The sequence below is a fragment of the Chamaea fasciata genome, unplaced genomic scaffold (assembly GCF_029207755.1).
Source record: "Chamaea fasciata isolate MVZ Bird 193981 ecotype frontalis unplaced genomic scaffold, bChaFas1.0.hap1 SCAF_11, whole genome shotgun sequence".
Taxonomy (NCBI): domain Eukaryota; kingdom Metazoa; phylum Chordata; class Aves; order Passeriformes; family Sylviidae; genus Chamaea; species Chamaea fasciata.
Genome location: NW_027094096.1, coordinates 1,961,731 through 1,987,213, shown reverse-complemented (window position 1 = coordinate 1,987,213; position 25,483 = coordinate 1,961,731). Strand labels below are relative to the sequence as shown.

At 50.4% G+C, this 25,483-nt stretch overlaps 1 protein-coding gene across 1 annotated transcript; it reads right to left on the bottom strand.

Moving 5' to 3' along the window:
- Positions 1-1,412: 1,412 nt before the first annotated feature.
- ITM2C (integral membrane protein 2C) lies at positions 1,413-25,147 on the bottom strand. The gene is made up of 6 exons (XM_066193945.1): positions 24,994-25,147; positions 10,838-10,975; positions 9,103-9,291; positions 8,729-8,839; positions 5,044-5,194; positions 1,413-3,227 (listed from the first exon to the last, which is right to left on the bottom strand). Exons 1-6 carry the CDS (start codon positions 25,105-25,107, stop codon positions 3,136-3,138), a joined length of 795 nt encoding a protein of 264 aa, XP_066050042.1. The 5' UTR covers positions 25,108-25,147; the 3' UTR covers positions 1,413-3,135.
- Positions 25,148-25,483: the final 336 nt, after the last annotated feature.

Sequence of the window (25,483 nt, the reverse complement as noted above, 5' to 3'; positions counted from 1 at the left end):
TTAACTGCTAAGTTAATAGGTTTCCAGCAGTTTTATTTAAAAAAAACCCTCAAAAAACAACAAACCTTGAACTTGGAAGTGGATGCTCCTCGAGTTAGACCAACTTTGAGTTACTGTGCACCGTCTGGCAGAGCTAAACAACTGCCTGAGCCATGCTGCAATATGCAAGTATTAGAAAGTAAATTATATTAGATGCTAGCCATTATCACCGTGACCTATATTTTAGAGTTTCAGCTGCATCTCTGCCAGTCTTCCTAAAGCAGGTTTTATTGCCAAGCTTTTGTATGTGCCACTGTTCAATCAAATAAAGCAGCCTTCTGCCACAGTGAGAGCAAGATTAGGAAGTAGAACTGACTTCTTTCAGGTTCTCCTGAGAACAAGAGGCAACAAATACAACCTCAGAAAATGAAAAACAACCAAGAGGGAAATTTTGAAAATGGAAATTTTCACAAGCTGGTTTTCTTTGCAGTGGACAAGTCTCAGTTGGCTGACTCACTGCTAACTGGATTTACTGAAATGCATCAATCACATTCTTAATATCAGCATTTCAGCCTTCAAAAGGCATGTCTGAAAGGTTCAGCTTTCTCACAGAGTGGTGCAGAGTTGCCTCCTCAGCCCAGAGGTGATGGAAGATGAGGGCAGTCAGGCAGAGCTGGCTGGGCCAGCCTAGGAGAGGAGGCTTTGGCAAGCACGGTTACTGTAAGGGACAGCTCCCTTCAGAACCCGAGTGATGGAAAGAGCACCCATATACTGAAGAGTTAAATGCAAAATGCAGCAAAAATGTCTGTAACAAGTGAAACATGAACTTCCTCCCTGATTGACCTGAGACTAACTGTGGAAAGAGGGACAGTCAGCTTCCAGGAAAATACTCTGAAACTTCTCTTCCAGAAGGATGAGACAGGGGGAGAAAGCTGGGGAGGGCGCCAAGGGACCCCCTTTACTGTGTGTCGTGAGGAAAGGAAAAACCCCAAAGGGCGGCCCTGCAGGACCAGCCAGAAGGCAGCTGCAGGCTTAGGTCACACTGGACACATTTCTGTGTAGAAATCCAGCAGCTGGAGAAGCAAGGCTGAGCACAGAGATCCAATGCCCACGAGCCAGCCAAGCAGCAGAGGTACCTGCCTGCTTCACAGACCTCAGCTGGGCAACTTCCCCACACAGGCTGCCCTTGGGTGTCTCAGGGATGTGCCAGGGGAGGGGAAGGGCCTCCAGAGCCAGCAGGCATGGGCAGCTCCCCACTGGGTCAGCCACATCCCCACAGCTCTCCCATCACCTTGGGAAAGGCCTCCCCACTGCTGCAAACTCCCACTGCCCAGCTCCTCCATCCCACTGGGCTGGGCCCCCAGCTGCTGCCTCTCAGCAGCAGCAGCAGCTTTGTGGAGAGCATGTGCTTCCCATTCCAAACAAACACACACTTCACAGAACAGAGGTAAAAGACTTTATTATCCCATGGGTTTTTCCTAAGAAGTAAGATTCCCACCAGACAAAATATACAAAGCATCTTATGTTTTCTTTCTAGACAACTGCATTCTCATCCTATGGAACAGTGACCACATTAGTTAACCCCAAAGAACCAAGGTTTGTCCTTACAGCTGCGGGATTGCACAGTTAGCATATCCAATGACCAGTTAAATCATGCAGAACCAGAGGGGAGGGCAAGAGGCCTGTATGGTCACCTGAGTGCAGGCGCAGGCTTCTGGAAATGAAGAGAGACACAGGGCTTAAATTTACCAGTTGCTTCCATTAAGTGAACCAATTCTCTGACCCACTTCTTGTCATCCTCTTGGCAATTAAAGGCTGGGGCTAGCAGCAAGTTATTGCTGGGAAAACACAATGCTAGAAAGTAAATATCCATGTGGCAGTGGGAAACTTTCCACACCAACCTGCAGGAAGTGCACATAATTCTTCATTTTACATCAAGCTTAAAGCAGAATTAAACCAAAGTGTCCTCCTCTGCTTGACAGAAATTAATGTTTATAGCTGACTATGTTTATATAAAATAATAAATACTCAGCCTCTAAGGACCTACTAATTCCTATTGTATTACATGACCATCCTGAGATCCTGTTTTGTTTTCACATAATTAACTCATAGAATTAACAGTCAGAAGTTTAAAATACATTAACTTTGCTTTTTGGTTCTGCTAATGATTGTACTTGCATTTACTTTATCCTTTCTCTTCCCAAAACAAGAAGCTCATTTCAACAGATGGTGAACAAGTCCAGATCTGCTGGAAACCAATTAACACGAATGTGCCAAGCTGAAACTCACCCCATTCTTTCAAGCCAAAAAACTGCCTGCATTTCAAGAACCTAATTAGTTTTAACTATATTTATGGAACAGAGGGAAGAATATTTAATTACTCTGCAATTCTTCTGTCTGACGATCAATAGAAATGCAGTTTTGTTCAAACAATTTCTCTGCAGTATATTGATCAGCTGAATCTTGCTTTGTATCAGTATCTGTACTCCACTGATGCCTGCAGATAATGTGATACACAGCTGGATTACAGTGATTACTATCAAAACAGCTTTCACTGGAGGAGCTACACAAGAATACATTCTGTTAAAAGATTTGAAAAACCTGCTTCTTCACTTATCAGTAACTACCAGTGCTGCTGACACAACCTTCCCTCTACTGAGCTCTCAAACTGCCCTGTCTGTAGCCTCACAACTATTCCTTTCCTAAGTGCACCAGGTTTAGGTCATTACATCAGCACCAAAATGGAAATCCTCCTCTTGTGCATTTACCCTCTGTCCCAGTGCCAAGGCTGCCTCAGAGCAATATCCCAGCCTGAAACTGCTCAGCCAGGAAAAGAGCATCTATTTCCAGCATTCTTATTTCTCAGTCATCCCTTCTACCCAAAGCTGCTCTCAAAAGAGATTTCCATCCTGTGGTGTGGAAGAAGCTGCATCTACTCCCAGATATCTTTGAGCACTGTGTAAATTTAAGCCCAACAAATGTCTTGGGTAGGTAGCAGGGAAGAAAAGGCCACAAAGGACCCCAGAGGTTAGAGCTGCACAAGCTGGGGGGAGTATAAAAAGTAGCCAGATTACCATGTCTAAAGAGAGGGCTGAGAGCATGTGTGTGCATGTGTGTGCAAGCAAAGCCAAGGAAGGTTACATCTGGAGAGTGGCTTCATGACTTTTGGCAGATAACAGTTTCGACCACAAAAGTGTTTTCAAAGTGACGAATACGATGACAGTTTCCAGCCTCACGTCGGCTGATACCTAAAGTGATTGAAAGAGAGGAGAGAGGTGAATCAACAAATGATAATCTGTAAGAACCAAAGCAAGGAGGGGAAGTAAAGCAGATGAGATGCAACTCCTGAACACCGAAATATGGGGATAACACAGCCCATATGGAAAGCAGCATTATCTGCCTTTGGAAGAATTAACAATCTTCTCTAGGATATAGTCCTGCAGTAAGAGCTGCCATGGGCTGAAGGTGTCACCTGGAAAGAGCTGGTATCAACTGACAGCATCTCAGTGTTATCTCAGGGACCAGAAAGCCTCAAGAAATCAGCAGAAGCCACAGGCTGGTACAGAGCTCAGCCCTGGATGCAGCCAAGAAGTGTTTAAAATAGCCACTTCCTCTCTGGCTGTTTGTATCCCTGTGTGCCTGATCCTGCTGTGGCCCCAGCCTTGGGTAATGCTTCCCTTTGGGTAACACTTCCCCATGCCCTTCAAATGCAGGTCCTCAGCTCTGGGCAGCTCTGTTGGCAGATCCTCCCCCCTTACAGCAAATCCATGGCGCCCCAATGACAAGCAGGACTGTGCCAGGGCTCCATGGGAGCAACAAACAGAGTATGCCAGCAGCTCCTGCACGGCAGTGCAGCTCCCACTGGGAAAGAACCAGCAGCTACAGCCATGGGGACCTCGGCACCCTGAAGCTTCCCCAGAGATCCAAACCCAGCTGACTGTAGGACCACGTTCAAGGTGAGCCTTTAAGTATACCTTAAAAGCAAATTAATACAAATACCGGTATTAAAGAGTATTTTGCAGCAATGTTACCATTTCAATATAAGGTACACATTGCTGATTTCCATGAAATCATTTTTACACACTCCCATGTTCCCTCTTCACAACGATTTCCATACTATTAGGAACTTAATTAATTAAAGGCAATTTGCAGATCTAATCTGCTCTTAATAGCTGCCACTGAATCAGGTGCCTTCATTAGGGAAATTTTCCAAACAGTTCCCAACAGCATTGCTGTTAGTTCAGTCCCAGGAGCCAACGTGTAAATGAATCGCTGGCTTCTGCAACCATTTTTGCAAAGTTTCTATCAGGCTGATGGACAACACAAACACAGCAGCCAGCACCCGTTTGCAGCAGCATCCTGAAGCTGGGTTTCCATCAACTAGATGGGAAATACCTCAAGGGAAACCCCAGAGGGAAACCCCACTCTGGCCATGAAGAGGCCAGCACGGCTGCACCAGCCACAGCAGGGCTGTGATGAGGGGTGAGGAGATGGGGCAGGGCTGTGATGTGGGGTGAGGAGATGGGGCAGGGCTGTGATGAGGGGTGAGGAGATGGGGCAGGGCTGTGATGAGGGGTGAGGAGATGGGGCAGGGCTGTGATGAGGGGTGAGGAGATGGGGCAGGGCTGTGATGTGGGGTGAGGAGATGGGGCAGGGCTGTCATGAGGGGTGAAGAGATGGGGCAGGGCTGTGATGAGGGGTGAGGAGGATGGGGCAGGGCTGTGATGAGGGGTGAGGAGATGGGGCAGGGCTGTGATGAGGGGTGAAGAGATGGGGCAGGCTGTGATGTGGGGTGAGGAGATGGGGCAGGGCTGTGATGAGGGGTGAGGAGATGGGGCAGGGCTGTGATGAGGGGTGAGGAGATGGGGCAGGGCTGTGATGTGGGGTGAAGAGATGGGGCAGGGCTGTGATGAGGGGTGAGGAGATGGGGCAGGGCTGTGATGAGGGGTGAGGAGATGGGGCAGGGCTGTGATGTGGGGTGAGGAGATGGGGCAGGGCTGTGATGTGGGGTGAAGAGATGGGGCAGGGCTGTGATGTGGGGTGAGGACGGGGCAGGGCTCTCACGCCGGCGGGCGCCGCGCCGCCGCAGCCGGTACGTCTCCTTGCCGCTGCACAGGCGGTAGATGAAGGAGCCCAGCTGCTCCATGTCACTGACGTGCTCCGTGGCGATCATCTCCTCCTGGATTATGTACGTCTGAGGCAGGTATGTCCCCTTCTGAAACGACAGAGTTTCCACCAAAATTAGGCAGAAACACTGCCACGATCTCCTCCCTGAATGCAACTGTTTCGCACAGAGCACCACAGACGACCAAAGTGCAGAAAATTCAGTCACTGTTGGAAGGCTCGAGCTCCACTTACTGAGGCCAGTTAACATGTGTCCTTGTCCTTGCAGGAAACTGTCCCTTTCTCCTAGCACACTGCACACAAACCACATTAGATCCAAAAATGGAATGTGCACATAAGGGGTGAAGTCAGTGTAGGATCAACCCTGTTATAAACCGACCCAAATTTTAGAGCAGGATGCCCAAAACTGTAACTCTGGGAGTACAACAATCCCATCTGGAGCGAAATAAAAGCTTGCCCAAAATTCCAGGAACTCCGCTGAAATATGCATTCTACATTTACTTCAAAAGGCTAAACCCTAAACCACCAGCCCAGATTCCAACATTCCCCTCTCCCCTCTGGTCCGTTCAGCACAGCCACAGTGATGTCCTGCCCTTACTGCCCACAGGAATGGGGCCTAGAGATGGGCCGTGGGCATCACATTCAGAGAAGAACTGAGCTCTCCACACGCCTTCCTTGCCCCGGGAGCGTCTGGGGCAGTGACATCCCTGCTGTTAGGGTAGAGGCCACTATGAAGACCAGGGTGATGAGTGAGGTGTCATGGCAGAAAGCTACCAGGAGATGGAAAAAATGGGGTTTCTGTGTGCCCCCCCAGAGATGGAGGTCACATCTTTCCCTGTGGGAAAGAGTTCAGCTCAGCACAGGAGACTCTCTGCAAGTTCATTCCCAGGTGCTCAGGGCATCTTTCATGTTTGGACATTGCTGTAGCAACAAACAGCTGTGTAACAAGTGCAGCTTCAGTCGGGGGGCGCTTGTGAGTAGAGGCTAACTAGGTCATGAAGCAAAGCATCACCTCTGGTCCCCTTTCCTTAAGAAGAGTCAAAGAAATAAAAGAACTGTCAGACGCTGGGGACAAGGTAAGCATACTCAAGGTGAAAAGCAAGCAATAGCAGCACCATTTCAAATATCACCTCTTCTGTCTCCCAGGACTGCTTATCTCCACAGAGACATACCTGGAAACACACTACCTTAACTCAGTGCTGTGTTGCTGGGCTGGCACAGCCAGGTGGATCAATAAGGCTGTCCTCTAACACTGCAGGATTAGACAGTTAGTGCCAGTTTGTACTGCACTAACACAACAGTTCTGCAAGAAATTCCATTATTGATTCTCAGGGGAGAAGGCAGGGGGGCATGAGATACGAGCAGTTCCTGGCAGGGGCTGTCATGGTGACAGCCAGGGCTGGGGCTCAGGATGTGCTGTACCCTTGGCCTGGAGGAGAGGGCTCAGAGAGACAGACATGAGACACAAGCCAGTTTCTTCAGTCTCAGACTGAAATAGCTGAGGCAGGTGAAGGGGGAATCACCACTCCTCCATCGCTCGACTGTGCAACAAGGACAATACCTTCAAGTCTCTGCCAAGAACTTCAGCAAGCTAAAGCTCTGAGCATCTTGCATTCTGCAAGAGATGTGGATCATCCACCATTTAACTGGGTCACCTCCAATCTCCTGCTGCTGCATGGGGGGAACATTCCTCCATCCTTTTATGTCAGACAGTGATGCAGGCCTGGTCACTGAACTGTCACACCTGTACTGAAAGAAGCAGGCGCAGGGCATGTGGCAGCCACTCTGCAAAGGGGCACCCTGGCACCAGGCTGGCTGGGAGGAAAAGAGCAAAGGAGGTTCCCCAACTCCCTGTGCTACCCTAGTCTGCTGGAGCAAACCACTGGTGTTTGCTGACTGTGATTTGATTCTAGAGACAGGACTGCAGTCACTGAACAGGTCCAAAACTAAATTTTCTGCTGGGAATTAGTCTCATTTATTAGGGACTTGACTGCATTCAGAGATGCAGAGAAGGGAAAAGTCTCCAAGTCCAAGGACCAACAAAGCTGAGAATCCAAAAAGCAGCACTTTTGAGCAGTGGGGAAAGTCATAAGGTCATAAAGATCTTCCCTACAGCAGGAGGAAACTTGAGCTTTCAGTCTGACCAGCGAGGCCCCCCCTACACGAGGCCAGGAAGATCACAGGCCCACAGGATCACAGCTGGGGAGGGACCTCAGGACTTTATCCCATCAGGTCTTGAAAACCTTCAAGAATTTCGAGGCCGCACAACCTCCCTGGGCACCCTGTTCCACTGCTTCACTGTCCTTGTGGTGAAAAACTTTTCCTGAGCCCGAAACCAAGCTAACCACTCTAAAACAGTATGTCCAAGGTACAGGTTAAAGCCTCCACAGACAGACTGGACACTACTGGACACCCATCTCAGTAATCAGGAGGTTATTTCAACCCACACTTGCTTTGGGCTCTTCAAGCACATAAGACCACTTTAATTGTACTGTTATCCCTTTTTTAAATTCAATGACAATGCACAATTTTCATTGACCGTGAGTTTATATCTGTTATTTTAGGATGTGACCAGCACTCCCAGTCTCTCACTTGTTTTCTCTCAACTTGTGCAATCCTGTCCTTCCATGTCCCTCTGCCCCAGGAACTGGTCACCTGCCACGGTCAGAAGCTGCGACAGGTCTGGAGTGAGTTGTAGGTAAATGTGTGTTGTACCCCAGCGGGGTTCCCAGCACATTTGCCAAACAGTCACAGTGCATGGAATTGTGAGGACTGCTAGGAAACAAACCAGGAGTTTGACAGGGACTGGAGATCAGGCATCTCTCCAGGCATAACTGTTTGCTTCTGAGCTTAACTGCTGCAAAGTTCACCGCACTGCATACAGCAGGAAGTGAGCAAAGGGAATTTAAGAAAGAGTAAGAAGTAGATTGTCTTTTTTTCCCCCTTTCTTTTAAACAGACCCTCACAGGAGTGATAAAAGACCCAGGCTCAGTGCCTTGATTTACCTGCAGAAGACTGAGCCAGATGCGTACTTTTTTGCAGTCTGAAAAATCCTGTGCTTTTTTCCTGCTGAGAAGATTAAATAGTATTCTATTTTAAGATGGCTGCTTTCAGCAGCCCAGGCTTCTGAACTGAACAAATCGCTGGTACTAAACCAAATTAATGCTGGCTGTGAGCACAACTGCATGAGCCCAAGCCTGGTGCTGCAGCCCAGCAGGGAGAGCAGCAGAGATTCCCCCCCAAGAAGGTGAATGCTGAAGGCCCGTTCCTTCCTCCCCAAGGGACACTGAGAGCTCTGCAACTGGCAAACCACAGTGCAAACCACAGGAGGGTGAAAGGAATTTTTTCTTTTTTCCCTTGATTCCTACAATCAGCAAACACCATAGGGAAGGAATCTGCTGCTTCTCTGTGTCTCCCTGGTCAGGGTGATCACGATGTCAGCCTTACTGTGTTGTCTGCACAAACAATATTTCAGCTAAACCCGCTGAAGCCTTTACTCTACATGAAGACTCAGGGCCAAGTCTTACTTTCCCAGACAGCAGTTTTGACTTCCCAGGAGCTGCCAGCTGGCACCTCAGAGCCAACTCAAGGAAAGCATGCAGAACAAGCAGGGCTGCAGCTGTACCTTCACGTTGACCAGCAGCTCCCACAGGTTGCGAGGAGGCATCACGATGGTGGTGTTGAGCTCGATGACGTAGCACTTGTCCAGTGTTATGTCATGGTACGCCGTCAGACCCTGCGTTCCAAGCACAGGAATTACAAACCTGAACCCTCTCAGAGAACTGGGACTGGGAAATGGGTGAGAAGAGGGAATTCAGGGAAGACAGGAAACTGCGTTAAACAAACCTCCCTACCAAGCAAGCAGAGAGGGCCTGGGGCAGGAGGGCAGCTCAGGAATTGACCACGTGACAACAGTGACAGTGCAAGGCCATGAACACGGAGCTGGTGCACCCAGCTCAGCCCCATGCTGTGCCCCCAGGGGCCCCAGGAGCTCCTTACTCGCTGGAAATCGTGGATGATGTCTGCAGGGTCGCTCCCTCCAAACTGGGGCACCGGGACATTGATTTGCTCGTAGTTCTCTTCAATGTAGATCTTGACATCTTCATGCAGCTCCAGCTGCCCTTTGAAGGGCGAGTACAGCGAGTCTTCGTACAGGACGCCGCAGTGGAACACGCTCTCACGGGGAAGCTGTGGGGACAGATCAGGCAGGGGACAACACACACCCCCCAACAGCTACAGCAAACATGGGCAGGAATGTACCCCTGCTGGGTAAAACATTCATCAGATGCTTGAAGATATTTTAAGATCCATCTTTTTACCAGAGAACATTCTTGGTGAACCTAGTGCAAACTATCCTTATGAAATGATCACATCTCACTTCATGCTAGCCAGGTCCACAGGGAATAAAGAATTCCCTGCTGGCTCTCATGAGGAGTAATTCAGAAAGGCAGACTGACTGCCTGCAAGCTCTTCTATTTCCTCACCAGGCTGTTCACATCCCTCCATAGCTATGGCTTCCAGTAATTGCATTTCTCTACAGGAGGCACAGAAGCTTGGGCTGAGCAGAGCATCACTTCTAGATGCCCCTGGAGCTTGGAGTGGCAAATGCAGCAAAAGTGGATTCACCTCACAGCAAAACAGGAGCTGCTGCCCTCTGAGCAACCTGGGAGGTGTCCCTGCCAGGGCCTTCCTCAGGGCCAGGGCTGCTTCTCCTAGGGAACTGCCTCCACCAAAAGCCTTGTGACAGGTACCCTCACCTGGGACAGGGCTGTGTGTGAGGGGGGAGCAACCCTGGGGCTGTCACAGCACTTCCAGGTCAGGTGTAAATGACAGCAGGTAATAAAGTACTAATGATTCTTGAAACAAAGACTGCAAATGAATTTGACAGCAAGGAAATTTATGGACAAAAAGAGTATATAAAAAGACTCTTCTGCTGAGGGGGTAAGTGCTGGCTGCAGAGATGAAGGCAGCAGCAGTCCTGGGAGAACTCATTCACTAATGGCCACTCCACAGCACAATGAAGGCTCTAGTGCCAATCAGTGCTGGGGGATTTCTTGGCTAAACAGTCAGCAAGCCAGAGCTCCACAGTTTCCTCCTTAAGAAGCAGCTCTGCCCTGTCTCATTCCCTGTGTTCTGACCCTACACAGTGCTGCCAGCCCAGTGCCTTGGCCAGGCCAGGCTTTGCAAAGACTATGTGGAAGAAAAGGTGCTGAAATTAATGGAGTTTGAGGGCTCGCTTTCTGCATCATCTCCCACTTAGTTCTTACATCTCTGCTTGCTTTATTAATAGCAGCACCTATTTTTGTCACACCTACAGAGTTTTTCTGTTCTAGAGCCTACAAAACCTACTGCAAAAAGCTGTTCCCTTGCCTCTACCCCCCTGTTCTCTCCAGGTTTGTTCTCCCCTCACAAGCCATGCTTTTAGACTACTGTACCCCGGACAGCAGGGATGTGGGGTTTAAAAGGTACAACTGACAGGATATTTTTATGCAGTTAAAAAGAAAGCAAAACAAAGCCATAAGGGAAGGGGAGGGTTTCTGGAAGGCTCTTCCTGGCATTGGAGATGGAGGTCAGCCTGAGGATACCACTTAAGAAATGCCTCATCTGCAGTACCCAGCAGCCTGGCTCCTGAGTTACCACAGTGCAGGACAACAAAAACCAGCAGCACCTCTCTCAGAGGTGGTCTGGCTGCTCAGGCTGATGGAGCCAGAAGTGCTTCCCAAGTCACTCCTACCTGGGTGATGAAGAAGTATCTGTACACGTACATCGAGGCAAAGACCAGCCCCAGCAGCAGCACGAGGAGGCCCATGGTCACGTAGCACACCCCGCTGAGCGACGAGCGGCGGCCCTGCACCGCGGCGCCCGGTTCCTCCTGCGGGACACACCACGGCACTGTCAGCGCTCCCCGGGGCACTGCAGCCTGCTCCTCATCCCAAGGCTGCTCTGGGGCACTGCAGCCTGCTCCTCATCCCAAGGCTGCTCCGGGACACTGCAGCCTGCTCCTCATCCCAAGGCTGCTCCGGGACACTGCAGCCTGCTCCTCATCCCAAGGGTGCTCTGGGGCACTGCAGCCTGCTCCTCCATCCAAAGAGGTTGTGCTGTGCAATGAACAGGGCAGGCACTGCCCTGCAAAGCTATTTCACACCTGGCAACAGTAGAACACTTCTTGTGCATTTTGCCTCCCTTACCCCAGACACATAAACTACGTACATTATATACATACATAGTTATTTGTATTAAAAAAAAGTGTGTGTGTGTGCGTGTATGTGTGTGAACATACACAGACATACATATCATCAGCTTCCCACCAATTCTTCAGAACAAAGAGAAGCTTTTCTTTCAGTGGGCGATAAAAACTGACCAAAAATAAAAAAATTGAATCAGGAACTAAAGAGTTTCTGGCTACTGAATGTAACAGCATTTATGTATTTATAGTCAATTTTTTTGTTGTTGAAATGCTGCCACTAATGGCAGAATTTCTCACTGGAAATTTTTGTGATGGGAATTACTGGTCCCAGAGAAGGTACCCCCTGGCCCTGCCGGGGTGAGCTGACACAAATAGATGCGCTGATCTCAACTTCATTTTCAAGCACATTGCAGCACAGCTCCCAGGAAAATGGACAGAGCATCAAGAGAAAACATACCTGTCCTTTTCAGAGTGCTGCCCAATCTGTACAGACAGTAGCCAGCTCACCTTGTCACAGCCCTGAAAACAGAGGGCAGTGCAAAGGCAGGGTTACCTCCTAGAGACAGCTCATCCCAACCTATGATGCTCTTGTTTTTACTACCAAAATAACCCTTCAAAATGTTAAGCAGGACGATGTAAGGCCTTTCAGAAGCAGATGAAAGAAGCTGGTTCAGAGATGCCCCAGTTTCCACACAGAAGAGCTGAAAGCTGCCCTCAGCTGAGCAGGCAGGCAGGGGAGAGAGGCACCAGGGAGGGCTCCTGCAGATTAACTCCCTCAGTGCAGTTTGTGATCTGATGTATTTGACTGCACAGACACTGTCCCCACAGCTACTTGGAGACTGCTACGAATGGGAGGAACAGACTGAAAAGCAAACATCAGCCTCTCATTTCTAAGGTTCCTCACTTCTTAAAGGAAGAGATGCTTCTCCAGGATAATGTGGCCAAGACACACAGGGTGGTGCCAGTGCTGTAGCCCCAATGGGAGAGACTCCTGGGCCCCTGCCACCCTCTGGTGGCATCAGAGCAGCTCTGCCCAGCCCAGCTGGCAGTGAACACCTCTTTCCCCTTTCCCCACCTTGGAGCAGCCCTTGCCAGAGCAGCAGTTCAGTGCCAGGCTTGGAGGCATCATTCCTGTCCCAGCCTAGGACACCCCAGTGTCACTGAGGCACCCGTGGGGACACAGCCAGGTGGGGGTTCACCTGAGCTCCACTGAGATGCAGGAACAGTGGCAGAGCCAGGAGCCTGCAGCCCCTCTCCTACCTGCTCCACCCCCAGCCAACGAGGACTCCTACAGACACTGCCTTCTTTATTCCTAGCCACATTCAGCCTGATAACTGCCAAGACCAAATTGCTTTGGGAGAGCTACAATTCCAGCACACCTCCAGGAGAAATTAATCTACATTTATTTCTCCTTCATCCCAGGTGCTGAAAGACCCACAGCACCTCGATTCACCGCCAGCTCCCTGCACTGAAGGATCACTGTAATCAGTTTGCTGCTGCTCCTCCAGCAAATAAAGGGATGAGCAAGCTGAAAAATATCACATTTTCCCTCGCCTTCTGCACACAATGCGCAGCAACTCTGACAAGCCACAAAGAACAGAAAAAAAAAGAAATAAAAAAATCACATTACCAGAGGAAGTTTAAAGGCTCTCTGACATGAACTGCTAGGACAAGAAAGTCATGCTGGATGTCAAGTGTTTCACAAAAACAGCTTTCCCTAGATACTTGTCATCACAGAAAGAGTGCAGATGGTAGGGGTGAAGAGGAAGGAGATCTCCTGACACTGAAGCAAGGCCGAGAAGATGTTTAATGCTCTGCAAGTGAACCATATCAGAAAGGTGCCAGGCTGCTGTGGCGGTTAATGCACTGCTGCTCCTGCCAGTGCTGACTCCAGGGAGGGCTTGGAGAGGCTTCATGAGGACACAGCAACTCAAAGGACAAAAAAAAATACTCCCACCAGAAGAAAAGCTGTGTTTGAAGAATGGTAGGGAGGGGAAATAAGCCCTCAATGGTTTGCTGCTTGCTAGGGCAGCTCTGTCTTCTCTGCATGACCAAAGACACTGTGAGACTGCTCGCTGCCACAGATGAGTTCTGCTCCCTACAAAACATTTCTGGCTTCAGGAAAAGTGCCTGAGCCTTGCGCTGTGGGAGAAGGTGGGAGAAGCAAAGCAGAGCTTTGCTCTGGAAGAAGTTATTAAACAAACCCCCAAATTCTGAGGGAGGAAAGAAAAAAATCAACAGCAACCATTCTGATGAAGCAGCAATTTAGGCAGTGAGGTTAAAAATGCCCCAGACAGGCCAAGGGGAACAGTTAGCACAGTCCTGCAAAACAATGCATAAAAATCACCTGGAAAAAACTGACTAAAAATGTGTCTCCATCTCCCAGCCCAGCAGATGGAAAGGCCACCAGCCTTTACCACTGTGAATAAATGACAATTTAAAAGCAGCTACGTCAGTCTGCACCTCAGCTTGGGGCTAGAGGCGTCCCCAGTGCTGAGAGCCCAAGGATGGAGCAGTGCACAGCCTGCTCTAACAGCTCTTCACCCAGGAAAACCAATCTGCCACAGCCTGGAAAAATCCAAGAAGCTTGTTCCACAGGCTGCTGCCCTGCTCGTGCTACTACACACCTCCTTTCCCACAGGACCCCCAGTCCCTCCAGTAAAATTGTTTGCAAACAGGGTACTCTAAAAAACAGAAAATCCATCACAGCTGATTTCCATCTCTTCTTGCCTAAGAATGCCTGGCTCCCCAGCAAGGGGAGAATCAGACTTGGCAGCAGGGCTTTCCTGAAGAGCAATTCATGCCTTCAAGGTGTGCATTTCCAAAAGAAAAAAATGAAAATATTGACACAAAAAAAGGCTGTACATTCACCAGATGTTTAACAATATTCCAGAAAATTCATTAAGCAGACATACTGCTTGAAACAAGTCATCCTAATAATTTTCTGCCTTGATCAAGCTTGGGTTTTTTTTGGCCAAGAGGAATGGAAAAGGTTGGGGTCAAAACCATCCCTGGGCAGAGGCAGGGACAGGTATTTCAGCTGAGTAAATGGGCTTTCCTCTTTTCGTTGCTTTAAACACAATATTCCAAGAGCTGGACATACTTTGCACGAAAATGAACATAAGGCCCTTCCTCCCCTCCATGGGCTGAGCAGAAGGTAAACATTCATTTGCTCCTCCATGAAAGGACAGAAGGAAAAGCAACAGCAGTGGCAGAAGGGCAGCATGTCCATGGTCCAGGCACTACAGATGTGCACGTGGGGAGGATGCACAGACACACCCACAGCTCTGCAGAGCATCCCACTGCCACCCACACAATGATCTCTTCTTTGCTCCCTTTTCTTTGGCAGTGCCACTTTGCTGACCCTACAGAAAGGGCTGGGCCAGCCCCCTTTCCAGCGGACCATCTCAGAAGAGGCAATGGGTAGAGCTCCTTACACTCTAAAACCCAAGGGGAAGCCACAGCTCGCTCCTCCCCTGCATGGGCAGTGGGGGAAAAAGCACCCACCCATCACAAAGAGCACCTGCACATCTCGGGGTTTTGCCTGGCATCGTCCTGCTAATCCTTCATGCCACTGGGAAGAGTCAGAGGCATCTCCACACACAAGCCTGAGCTCCCAGACATGCTGACTCTGCTCCACTGCGCAGGCATGATTGCTTTCAGACACTCAACCCAGCGGCCGGCAGCAGACAGGATATTGGAATATAAAAAGGAATTTCTTTCCTCAGATAAAACAGGCTCTTCACTATGACTCAGTGCCCTGCCAGCTTATGGGGCCAGCACAGGAACAGAGCAAAGGCAGCAAACACCCAGACGGGAAAGGATGGAGGCATGAAACAGACCATGGGGTAGAGGAGGCTTGAAAGTAGCCTGAGGGGTAGGGAAAAGTCCTAATTCAGACTGTGGATTTTCTTTGGAATTTCAGGTCTTGCTGAGGACACGATGAAAATGGTTGATTTCTGGTTATCCCTGTTTGGTACTGAATGGTTAAGGAACAGTTCTCCTACAAGGGAATGGTGGACAGAAGCCTGGCTGGCTGGGCACGATGTCTGGTCCAAGGTTTGGAAAGCAAGTTCAAAGGCCACAGTGATCAGAGCAGGGAAACCTCCTGGGCACCTGTGGCTGAGCCGATCTCCCCAACTTCACAGCACCAAGCCTTTGGACACAGCACTGGAGGAACTGCTCACAAGAACCATACCTGGTGAGATGCTGCCTTTGGAATTTCTCATTAATGCAGGAGAAGGTCATAAAAATAGAAATGTGACATTATTGCTCCTTCGTCACCCATGTCTTGCTGAAGATGACAGAAGTGAGAAAATTAAAGGTGCTGTGTCACACCTCGATCCCTTCCTGAGTCGCACATTGCCTCGGCAGAGATGGGCTCAGCTCAATGGCCCTTTTCTGCTTCTTCAACTCTGGAAACAGCTCTGAGTCTTCCACAAACCCTTTTTCCTGCATTTCTGAAGCACATGGGTTTGAAATCTTTCATTTTTGGTGTGGCAAGGCCTGACAAACAGGGGACAGAGATTGGCAAGTGTCTAAATATACACACCCAACAGGAAAAGAAGCGTGGGGTGACTAAAAATAGTAGATGTGATTCTGATGACTGACAAGTGAGAAGAGAAATGCAATGCAAAGGGATGCAGTTTGGAGAGCATGTCATCTAAAATACGTTATTGCTCTCTGGGACGCTGTTCAAGGGAGCAGCAGCCTGAGCTTTCAATGTTTGATGCACTGATATAACTGCAGACACTGCCATGGCTTCCTCAAAGGATGCAGGCTCCAAACTTAAGAAATCCTCATCAGAACAATCTATCTTACCCTGCTGTTCACTCATTTCTGGTAGCCAAAGGCCAATATGGAGTATGGGAAAAGAAAGAAATCAGTTCAAGGTTGCTACCTCCAGCACATAAATTCCCATATTCACAGCAAAATCAGCTACTGCTTTCCAAAACGTGAGGCCTTGCAATGGTGGCACCTCCACTGACTTCAAGTGCAAAACCCCCCCAGCTGATTGCTGGGAAATGGCAGTGCTGCCTCTTACAGGTGTAAGGAAAGGGACTGACCTCTCCTCTGATGGGACAGTTTAGTTTTGAGTGTCCTCTCTTGCGAAAGTGACCCCCATGGCTGTACCAAGAGCCTGCTCTTTCTGCACGGGAAGCAAAGCCCCCTCATCCGCCCACCCCCCTGCCAGCAGCCACAACACCTGCAGGGGCTGGGCACTGCTGGCACTCACTGCTGCTCCCCTGCTCCAGGAAAAGCACTGGAGAGTTTGTGGGATAAGCTGTAAGGTGAAGAATTCCAGAGCTGCCACCCAAAGACAACCATGTCTGTACTCAGGAGTTCCAGCACTGGGGAGCTCAGTGGTGGAGAGCCCTCAGGGAAGGCCAGGGCAAGCTGGGTGGGCTGCAGGCTCCAGACAGGAGCACCTGCCAAGCTCTGCAGAAGGGAGGTGAGAGACCACACACAGGAAAAAGGCAGACAAAGGAAGACAAGAAGAGGGAGAGGAACAGAGAGAGAAAATATCACAGCAAAGGCATCCTGGCACCCATCAAAGCACCCCCAACACTCCAAAGAAGGCTCCTGTGCCAGATGAACAAAAAATGAGTCCTGTCCTCAAGAGCAGTTATGCCTGGAGAGAGGAGAGGAAGCAAAATGAGAATACCAGGTGAGCCCATGGGGGAAAACTGTCTGAGGAACTGCCCTGGCTGAGAGGGGTCAAAGCTCTGCACTAGCAAAAAGAGGTGTCTCAAGGAGCCCACACATGGAAGGAGAGTCCTTCCAGGCTGAAGGGCATTTCTGATGCCCTAGGTCAGAAAAGGAAACATGTGCATGCAGACAGAGGGGAAAACACGCACAAATATATAAATATAAATATATAAATATAAATATATATATATATATGGCACACAGTTTCCAAGGCAACCAAAGTCCCTGCTCACAGTCCTTGAGCAGTGCTTGCACTGGCCACCCAACAGCATTTCCACAGAGAACACAACTGATGACTTGCGGACACAAAGATGCCTGGAAGCAAAAAAAAAAACCCCAACAAACAAAAGCAAGCCTTTAATTAAGAGACTATCACAGCTGAAGGCAAAGAAGTTGCAATAAATGAATCTAATCACACCTTTGAGTGACACCACAGCACGTGACTAGCAACAAAGCCACCTGCCTCAGGAGTCACTTCACAGTGCTGGAAATTAGAATATCAAAACCAACCACTGGCTAATTAAAACCCCCAGCTTTGTTGCTATATGACAAAGACAGCAGGATGTTAAAAATGCAGCCTGGCATGTGGGAGCTTCTAAGCACTCAGTCATCATATTTTCCTTCTCCCTCATCAGCAAGAGAGATACAAAATCTCCTCTTTTCTCCTTTTTTCATCCCTTTCTGGAACTGAGGGGCTGTTTCTCCTCCCTCTTTGCACAGGGGTGAGGAATTAATTTCCATTTTTTTAAATTTTGTTTTTTTGGCAGAGGGACAACAACGTCCAGCTGGAATGATTCCAGCCTCCCTCTCCTTTTTTTTCCCAGGAGTACAACCATTCAGAGCATTAGCAGAGCCAACAAAGCCCCTGCTAAAAAACAAGGCTGTTCTTACCACGCTCACAGCTGACGCCCCGAGCATCATGTTGTACAGAGAGGCAGGCAGAGAGAAAATAAACAGCTGTGACAAAGTGGCAAAAAAATATCCCAGCCTGGGCATTTAACAGCCTGACTGCCAAAATACTGATTCTGATGAACACGGCCTGATTTCCAGGCCACTCACTGCAATGATGGGGAAAACCAGCCCCTGCCACGGAGCAGCTCCAACACCACAGCTAGAAGGCTCTGGAGCACCTGGGCAGACCTCACCTGGGAGAGGGAAGGAGCCAGCACAGCCATGCGAAGGCCATGGGTTGTTTAAGGTCTTTTTACAAAAGACCCCCTGAAGTGGGAGGTGGCATTAAAAGAATGGGAATCTTCTCCAGGAGAAGAAGGGAGGTTAAGCTTTGGCGCTGGGTCTCAAAACCTCTCTAGAGCAATGAAAGGCAAAAGGCAGCTCAAGCAAGAGCGAGGCAGAGCAGCTGCTCTGGGAATAGGGGAAGCTCTTAAACTCAGAGGTTGGCAAATTTAAAAACAGCCTTGACTCAAAGGTAAAGACATATGCAGGTGGGCAGACACCTGACTCCTTAAAAGACCTCTCACAAATGCCAAAAATATTCAAGGACACTGAGAAACTGAGGTAAGGAACTGCCAACAACACTCAGCTTGCTCTTGGTGTAGCTGAGTCTTCCTTCTCCCGGGTGAAGGGAAGAGGAGCTGCTACCAAAAACAGTCTGTTTGCTTCTACCATCATGCACGGCCTGGAAGAAGCAAGGCATGAGCCTGGGTCCCCACCAAAGTGCTGAGCTGTCCCTCAGGACACACACCCCTTTTCCCAGACTGCAATTGTACAACTGCTCCCATGTAAAACAAACCCACCCACCAACCCAGCCAAGGGCCCTGGGCACAAGCCAAGAGAGACAGAGGCTGATTTTGCAAGAGGTGTGAAGGATTGGGTGCTGTGGCAACGCATCTGAAAGCAGAAAATGTAACAGGGAAAAGACACATCAAAAGGTTTCACGTGATTTCACCTGAAGTTTTTCACCTCTAGTGATGCCTTTGGATGCTAATGAAGCACCAGAGCAGAGCAGAGCTGGGCCCAGAACTCACCTGGACACTGCCAGTGGGCTCTCACACTGCTTCCCCCAGAAAGCTCCATGTCTGGAGAGCTTTTGGCTGTGTACAGTTTAAAATCACATCACCCACCTCGGAGCTTGCCAGTAAAGCCAGGCAGAGATGGTCAAATCAGCCATTCTGGACCTCACCAAGTTGCCCTCACCACACACTGCTGATCTGGCTATGGCCAATGAAGGTAGCACTGTCCCTCCCCACTCTTCCTCTAGATGTGACTGATTCCCAAAAAACCAGAAGAAAGGACACAGCCATGCCCAAGATCACTCAAGGTGCTGCCTTCTGCCGGTTCTGCAGACAAGAGGGGCAGTCACAGCCAGAAACTTGCACCGATCACTCCGAGCAGAGGGGGAGAGTCCAGCATCTCCTGGAGGGCAAGTTCAATCGTCTTCAAGGAGCCAGACTTCAGGTAACAGCATTTGCTTCTTCCCTGAAAATCAGGACTTGCACAGTGTCACACCATAAAATGAAGTCACTGCTCCCTTCTGGAACGCTGACAGCTATTATCTCTTCTCCCAGCAACAGCATAGGAAAACTCTAACAGTCAATCCTGCACTTGAAAATTCACCACAAAGCAAAGGTGTCGAGTTTAACAGCAAGAGAGAGGAGGCAAATTTACCCTTCTCTTTGTTGTTCAAACTGACTTCAAAGGTAGGGCATGGCACCAAGGTAGACAACTCTGAAAAGCAAGTGCAGAGAGAAGAGTGAAAAAACCCAGCACCCTCACACTGTCCTCCCTCAAACGGTAACACTGGCATTAAAAAAAAACCCCAAACATTCCTAGGTTCTCACACATCACTTGGGAAGAAAATACATGTCTACAAGTGAAAATGCCTTTTCCATCTCCTGTAAACTTTGTAATGAGCAAAAACAGTTGGTAGCACAATATCAGGAACTGCAGAGTGGCACAAAAGGACACATCCTCCATCTCTCCAGACGTGGCTGCAGTGCTCTGCTGGATGCAGCTCCCTTCCTCTGGGCTTCTGTCCCATACTTACCTTTGGTTCATTTGCACCCTTTGAAACTCTCCATTTTAAAGGTATTTCTTGGTTTTCTGTGTTTTGCAAAAAAAAATAAAACATCTCACCAGAACTGCTGTGCCCAACGGGGGTAAATGCGACAGGCTCTTCCCAGGTGAAAAGCTTCTCCATGTAAAGCTGGGCTGGCTCCAGCTCTCCCCCAGCTTTGGGAGAACACACACCTCTAGAGAGATATTTCCAGTTCCTCTGTCTCCAGCTCTTCAGTTTCCATCTCTTTGGTGAAAGACAGCGTCATGTTTCAAAATTCGGTTGCATTTATAATGTTTCTGCATGGAATAGACACTCTCTGTCCTAATCCCTCTGCCAGTTTTAGCCAGATCCTTTGTCATGCTCAGCTGGAATATCAAATATTCATGTCTGGAGTCCAATAAGACACTGAAGTCTAGTATTTCATTAGAGCAGATCCTGCAAGGGTCCAGAGACCTTTTTTTTCAATTCAGACCTGCTTCCAAGGCGTCCTCAAACCACAGAGAACCAAAATCAAATGACAGTGCTTCTCTTTAAGCTGACAACTCCATACAGGCCACGAAAAGAAGTCATCACTTCAGCCCACGTAGTTATAAGAGGGTTGGGCAAAGACCAGGAATAACCTTGTGTTACAGGAGGCTGCTTCTTAAAATTGTGATCTACCACATTCAGCTCCCTAAGCCTGAACATGGTGAGAGCCCCCGCAGCTCGAGAGCCTCAAGCCTGGACTCAAGCCTGCAAACATGTCAATGAGCACAATCAATCCACACTGCTGCCAGCAAGTTTTCCCTTCCTCTCTCTCTGAATTTACAGCTTGCTCTGTGAAAAAGCCTCTTTAAAAGACTCTTCCTCACATCCCCTTCCCTCGCCATCTGTCTCCCACCTCACAACACTCTGCAAAGAAGTCACTCACAAAACCCAACGTTGCACTGGCACGGCGGAGTCCACAGGCTGCTGTGACTCTGCTCCAAGTGCCCAAAGAGCCACTGCTCCTCCACCTGCCCCAGCTGGAACCCAGCTCTGGAGAGACCCCTGGGAGAGCCAGAAGTGGCACTGCTGTCCTGCTGCCACCATGCAGAGCTGATCCTCTTGGGCTTGCTCGGGCGAATGCAAAGCATTCCCAGCTCACCATGCCCAGCTGAGCATCAGGACAGGCAGGAGGGCAGGCCCACACCACCAGCCCCAGCAGGGAGGCACCATGTGCCCACTTAAGAGCTCCACATCCACAGCAGACTTGCTCCTCACTGGGGAGATGTGCTCCTCACAGGGAACAGAGCTTCCTGGGCAGCAGAGGGGCCCTCAGGGAACGTGCTCCTCACATGTTTCCAGGCTTTGCCCCACTCTTTCTGTCAAACAGGGCAACCACGGTGGGTGTGGGAGCTGTGGCAACAGGGAGGAGGCTTGGGCAGCTCAGCCATCAGCCAGGAGCTGAGGCACCCACCCGACAGAGGTCCGGAGGTGCAGCTACAAAGAGATCACACAGACAGTGCAGGGTTGGATGGATCCAGTGCCAGGCAGCAAGCAGCTCCTCGTGGGAAACTTCTCCACACAACCAGGAAGGGTGTGATCCAAAGACCACTGAGTCTTGTCAAGACTTTGGGAATGCAGATGGGATGAAAGGCACCAAATCAAAGCCCTGTATTACTGCAACCAACCAAGAGCAAAACATCAGTCACACCCTGCAGACACAATTGTGTGCAGCCTGGAAAGCCCCTCGCAGCCCCCGGGCCTGTGAGCCATTGCCAAGCAGTTTCCAGCAGGCTCACCGGGCCTGTGGACATGGAGAGAGCTCTCCTAGTCCTGCCTGGCCCATGAAGCTCTTCTCTCACATCAGCCAGACCTGGGCAAACACTGCCCTGCTCTTCCTTCCAGAGACAAACAGGACTGCAGGAGCTGTTTCCCTTCCCGGAGGCAGGACAACAGGTTTCTGTGAAAGCAGCCCCTGGATCACACAGATGTGTTCCCACTGCCTGCAAACCCCCAGACACCAGCCTGTGCTGCAGTGTTGGCTGTAAGGCACAATTCCCCAGGCAGCAGCACCAAGTGCTGGGCACAGCCCTCGGCCAGGGGCAGCCAAAGTCCACTCTGGACAGAGAGAGGGATGAGAGGTGCTTCTGCCCTCCAGGACTTTTCATCTACACCAGGTGAGGCAGAAGATTTTAATGAAACCCCTTCTCCTCTGGCTTTCATGCTGTCTCTGCCAAACAATGAGCAATTATTAGTGGGGTGCACAAGAGATTAAAAAACCCCAAAAAACCAAAAACCCAACCCACGTTTTGGCTAGAGAGCTCCAACCATCAGTTTTATTTGGTTCCTGTGGATTTCAACATCCATCACAATCACAAGGAGTGTATTTCCCAGAGCAGTTAAAGACACAGCCTGTGTATTTGTTTCCATTTCAGACTGCAAACATAAAGTTCAATTAAAACTCACTGAATACTATTTTGCATCTGAAAAAATATTTTCCAATGAACGCAACGGATTATTTTACTGGCTGCACAACCTCAAGCTGCCTCCTGCTCAAGGCTGCTACATCCCCACAGTTCCTACTAATGACAAGACTGTTTCTTCTGTGAGCTGTTAAAGTCTTGCAACAGTCTCAAAATTATGTGGATTCTTCTGACAGGAGTTTAAATTGCATGTTCTTCCCAATTCAAGCCAAGCTGGGCAGGGGAGAAACAAGGCTCAGCACATGCAAGCTTGCTGTCACGACTCCTCACCTACCACTTTTCAGGCCACATTAGCATCACAGACATCTTCCTGCCTGCCGTATCTTTGCATTCACCGAGCACCTGCCAAAATTCACAGGCTGCGGAAGCTGCCGCTGAATCATCTCCCAGCTCTGGCTCCTATCACTGGGATTGAAGTTATGAGATCAAAGAGGAAAGGAATGCAGAGCATCTTGTTTGCATGTCACCAATGCCATTTTGCTGTGAGGCAGCTAGAGAAAGACACACACAGACAGAAATTATTGGCAGCAGAAGCGGGAGTATGGCAAGAAAGCCTGGCTACAGAAAGACCAACGCCACAAGTTGGGTGTTTAACAAAGGCAAAGGTCCAGCTCAGCCCAGGCACACCAAAGAATCCACTGTCATAGTCTGAAAAACATCATCAGGAAAAGGCCACCTGATGTCAGTGGATGTGCTGCTCCCTAGATGTCCTTGTGCCACACAGACTCACTGTAACCCACTCCTGCCCTTACTTCATGGGTCTCACGCTGATGTTCTTACATGTCTGTCTGCTGGAATCAAGAGACTGTTGAAGAGTCTTTGTTCTAAATTCATGATTTTAAGTTCCTTTGTAGCTCACAAAGGTGGTCTTAAAAGAACACTACCATGCCTCCCAGGAGCCAGAGAAAGGCCCAAGGCAACGTAAAAACACAAAATTTATTATTTGCTACCTAAGCCAATTTCATACATCTGGCAGGACCTGAATCAGAATAATTTTGATTGCTGGGATCTGGCAGCAGTAATGATAAAAAAAAAAAGCTTCTGTTACTTTGTTACTTTTTAAACTCCTTTTCTCAGTGCTCATGAGAAATAGATGGATCCTGCCTGAACTCATGCACGATCAAAGAAGAGCTGAGTTTCTGGCTGTGAAAAGCTGGTTTAATAGCAGGATGAGCTGGAAGTCCAGTGTGATAGTCAGCTTCCAGGGTTGAACATCAGAGGCAGGAAGAAAACTAGCACCTTAGTTTGTAATTAAGAAATACAGTTGGGAAATCACCAAGAGGTCACAGTCAGCCACATTCCCCCAGGTCTCTGCAGAGCTCCTTGGGGTGAGATTAACAGATGCAACCATGACAGACTGAGCACAGCCAGACCCTGGCAGCACAGCCAAGAGCTGCAAGCGCATCGTGTGTGATGGGAGAGATCATCATGGTGTGACTCCCTCAACTCTGCAGAACAGAGCAGCCTCCCGAAGCCCCTGCTGCAAAGCACTTCTCCAGGGCAATTCCCACTTGTTTGGTGAGGCAGACGAGGAGGAACACTCTGCAATGCTCCAGGAACAGAGCAAAACCACAGCTCCCATATTGTTTTTTGAGTCAGAGAGATACTAGGGTTCAGTAAATGATCAGACCACATTCACAGCCTAGGGATTTGTGAGGAATACAGAAATGCCATTTAGGACTTCTCTGAAATGAAAGTGCTGTAATAATGCAGAGTTGATGTTGTGGGCCAGGCCCAGCTCAGGACAACACCCTCCCACGACACAGTGTGGAATTCACCCAGCAGGGCTGGCAAGTGGGGTTCTCCACTTGCACCAGAGACTTCAGAAGCACCCAGCTTCTGCCAAACACAGCAGTGCCTGGTTCACTGTCCACAGTGGAGAGGGGCACTGGCCGTGCCACCCCTGGTACGTGCCCAGCCCTGCCCGACAGCGCCCGGCCACGGCTCACACCGTCCGGGGGCGACCCACGCAACTCTGCCCAGCCCCAGCCCCGGCTCCGTGTCTGCTATGCGGGTTCCAGTGCCTTCGTTCCCCTTGTGCCTGGAGGGATCCCAAGCCCTGCAGGCACTGAGCACTTGTTCCCCTCTCCTACCCATCAACCGAAGCCAGCGGAGCAACTCCACATCGACTCCCATCTGCAAAGCGTCTAGAGCTGTGTGCTCTTAGCCCCCTGCTTGCTCCAGCACCATCTGTTTTCCTCCTCTTGCCTCTTCCCCATGCCAACCCGACGCCTCCCGAGACGTTCGGATTTGAAATCCGCCCGTGTACGACCAATCCGAAACTACATTCCCGCAGGCTAAACCACCCGAAGGGATGAGTCCCGCTGCCGCCGTGCGCGCTGGACATTCCCTCCCGTGCCCAGGGACGGCGTCGCCGCCCTGCCCCATCCCCTCCCCGCTTCTCTAAACTTCGGGTCCCCACCGAGTCCCCGAAGCGGCCGCTGAAGCCGGACACTTCTGCCGGCGCCTGTCCGAACCCGCAGCGCCCGCAGCGCCCGTCTCCCGCCGCCCCTCGCCCCCGCCCCACTCACGGCGCCCGGGGGCAGCAGCACGGCGTCCGCCACCCCATCGCCCCCCGCCGCCTTCTCCTTCTCCTTGTCCGGCTTGAGCGCCGCGGGCGGCTGCTGGACGCCGATCTTCACCATGGCCCCGCTCCGCCGCCGCCGGCCCCGGCACCGCCCCGGGGAGGGGCCGCGCCGCGCCCGCCCTCAGCGCACCGAGCCCGCCGCGGGCACCGGGCGGGCACCGGGCGGGCACCGGGCGGGCCCCGGGCGGGCCCCGGGCGGGCACCGGCCGTCAGAGCAGCCCCGGCCCTCCGAGCCGCCCGCGGGCACCGCCCGGGCCCTGGCTGCCCGCGGGGCCCTGGCTGCCCGCGGGGCCCTGGCTGCCCGCGGGGCCCTGGCTGCCCGCAGCACCGTCCGGCCCCGCTCTGGCCGGCTGCGCCGCGGGACACGGAGCGGCTGCGGCGGCACTCCCGGGATGTTGGGGCGCGGCACGGTCGGTACTGGCCGTGGCACTGCT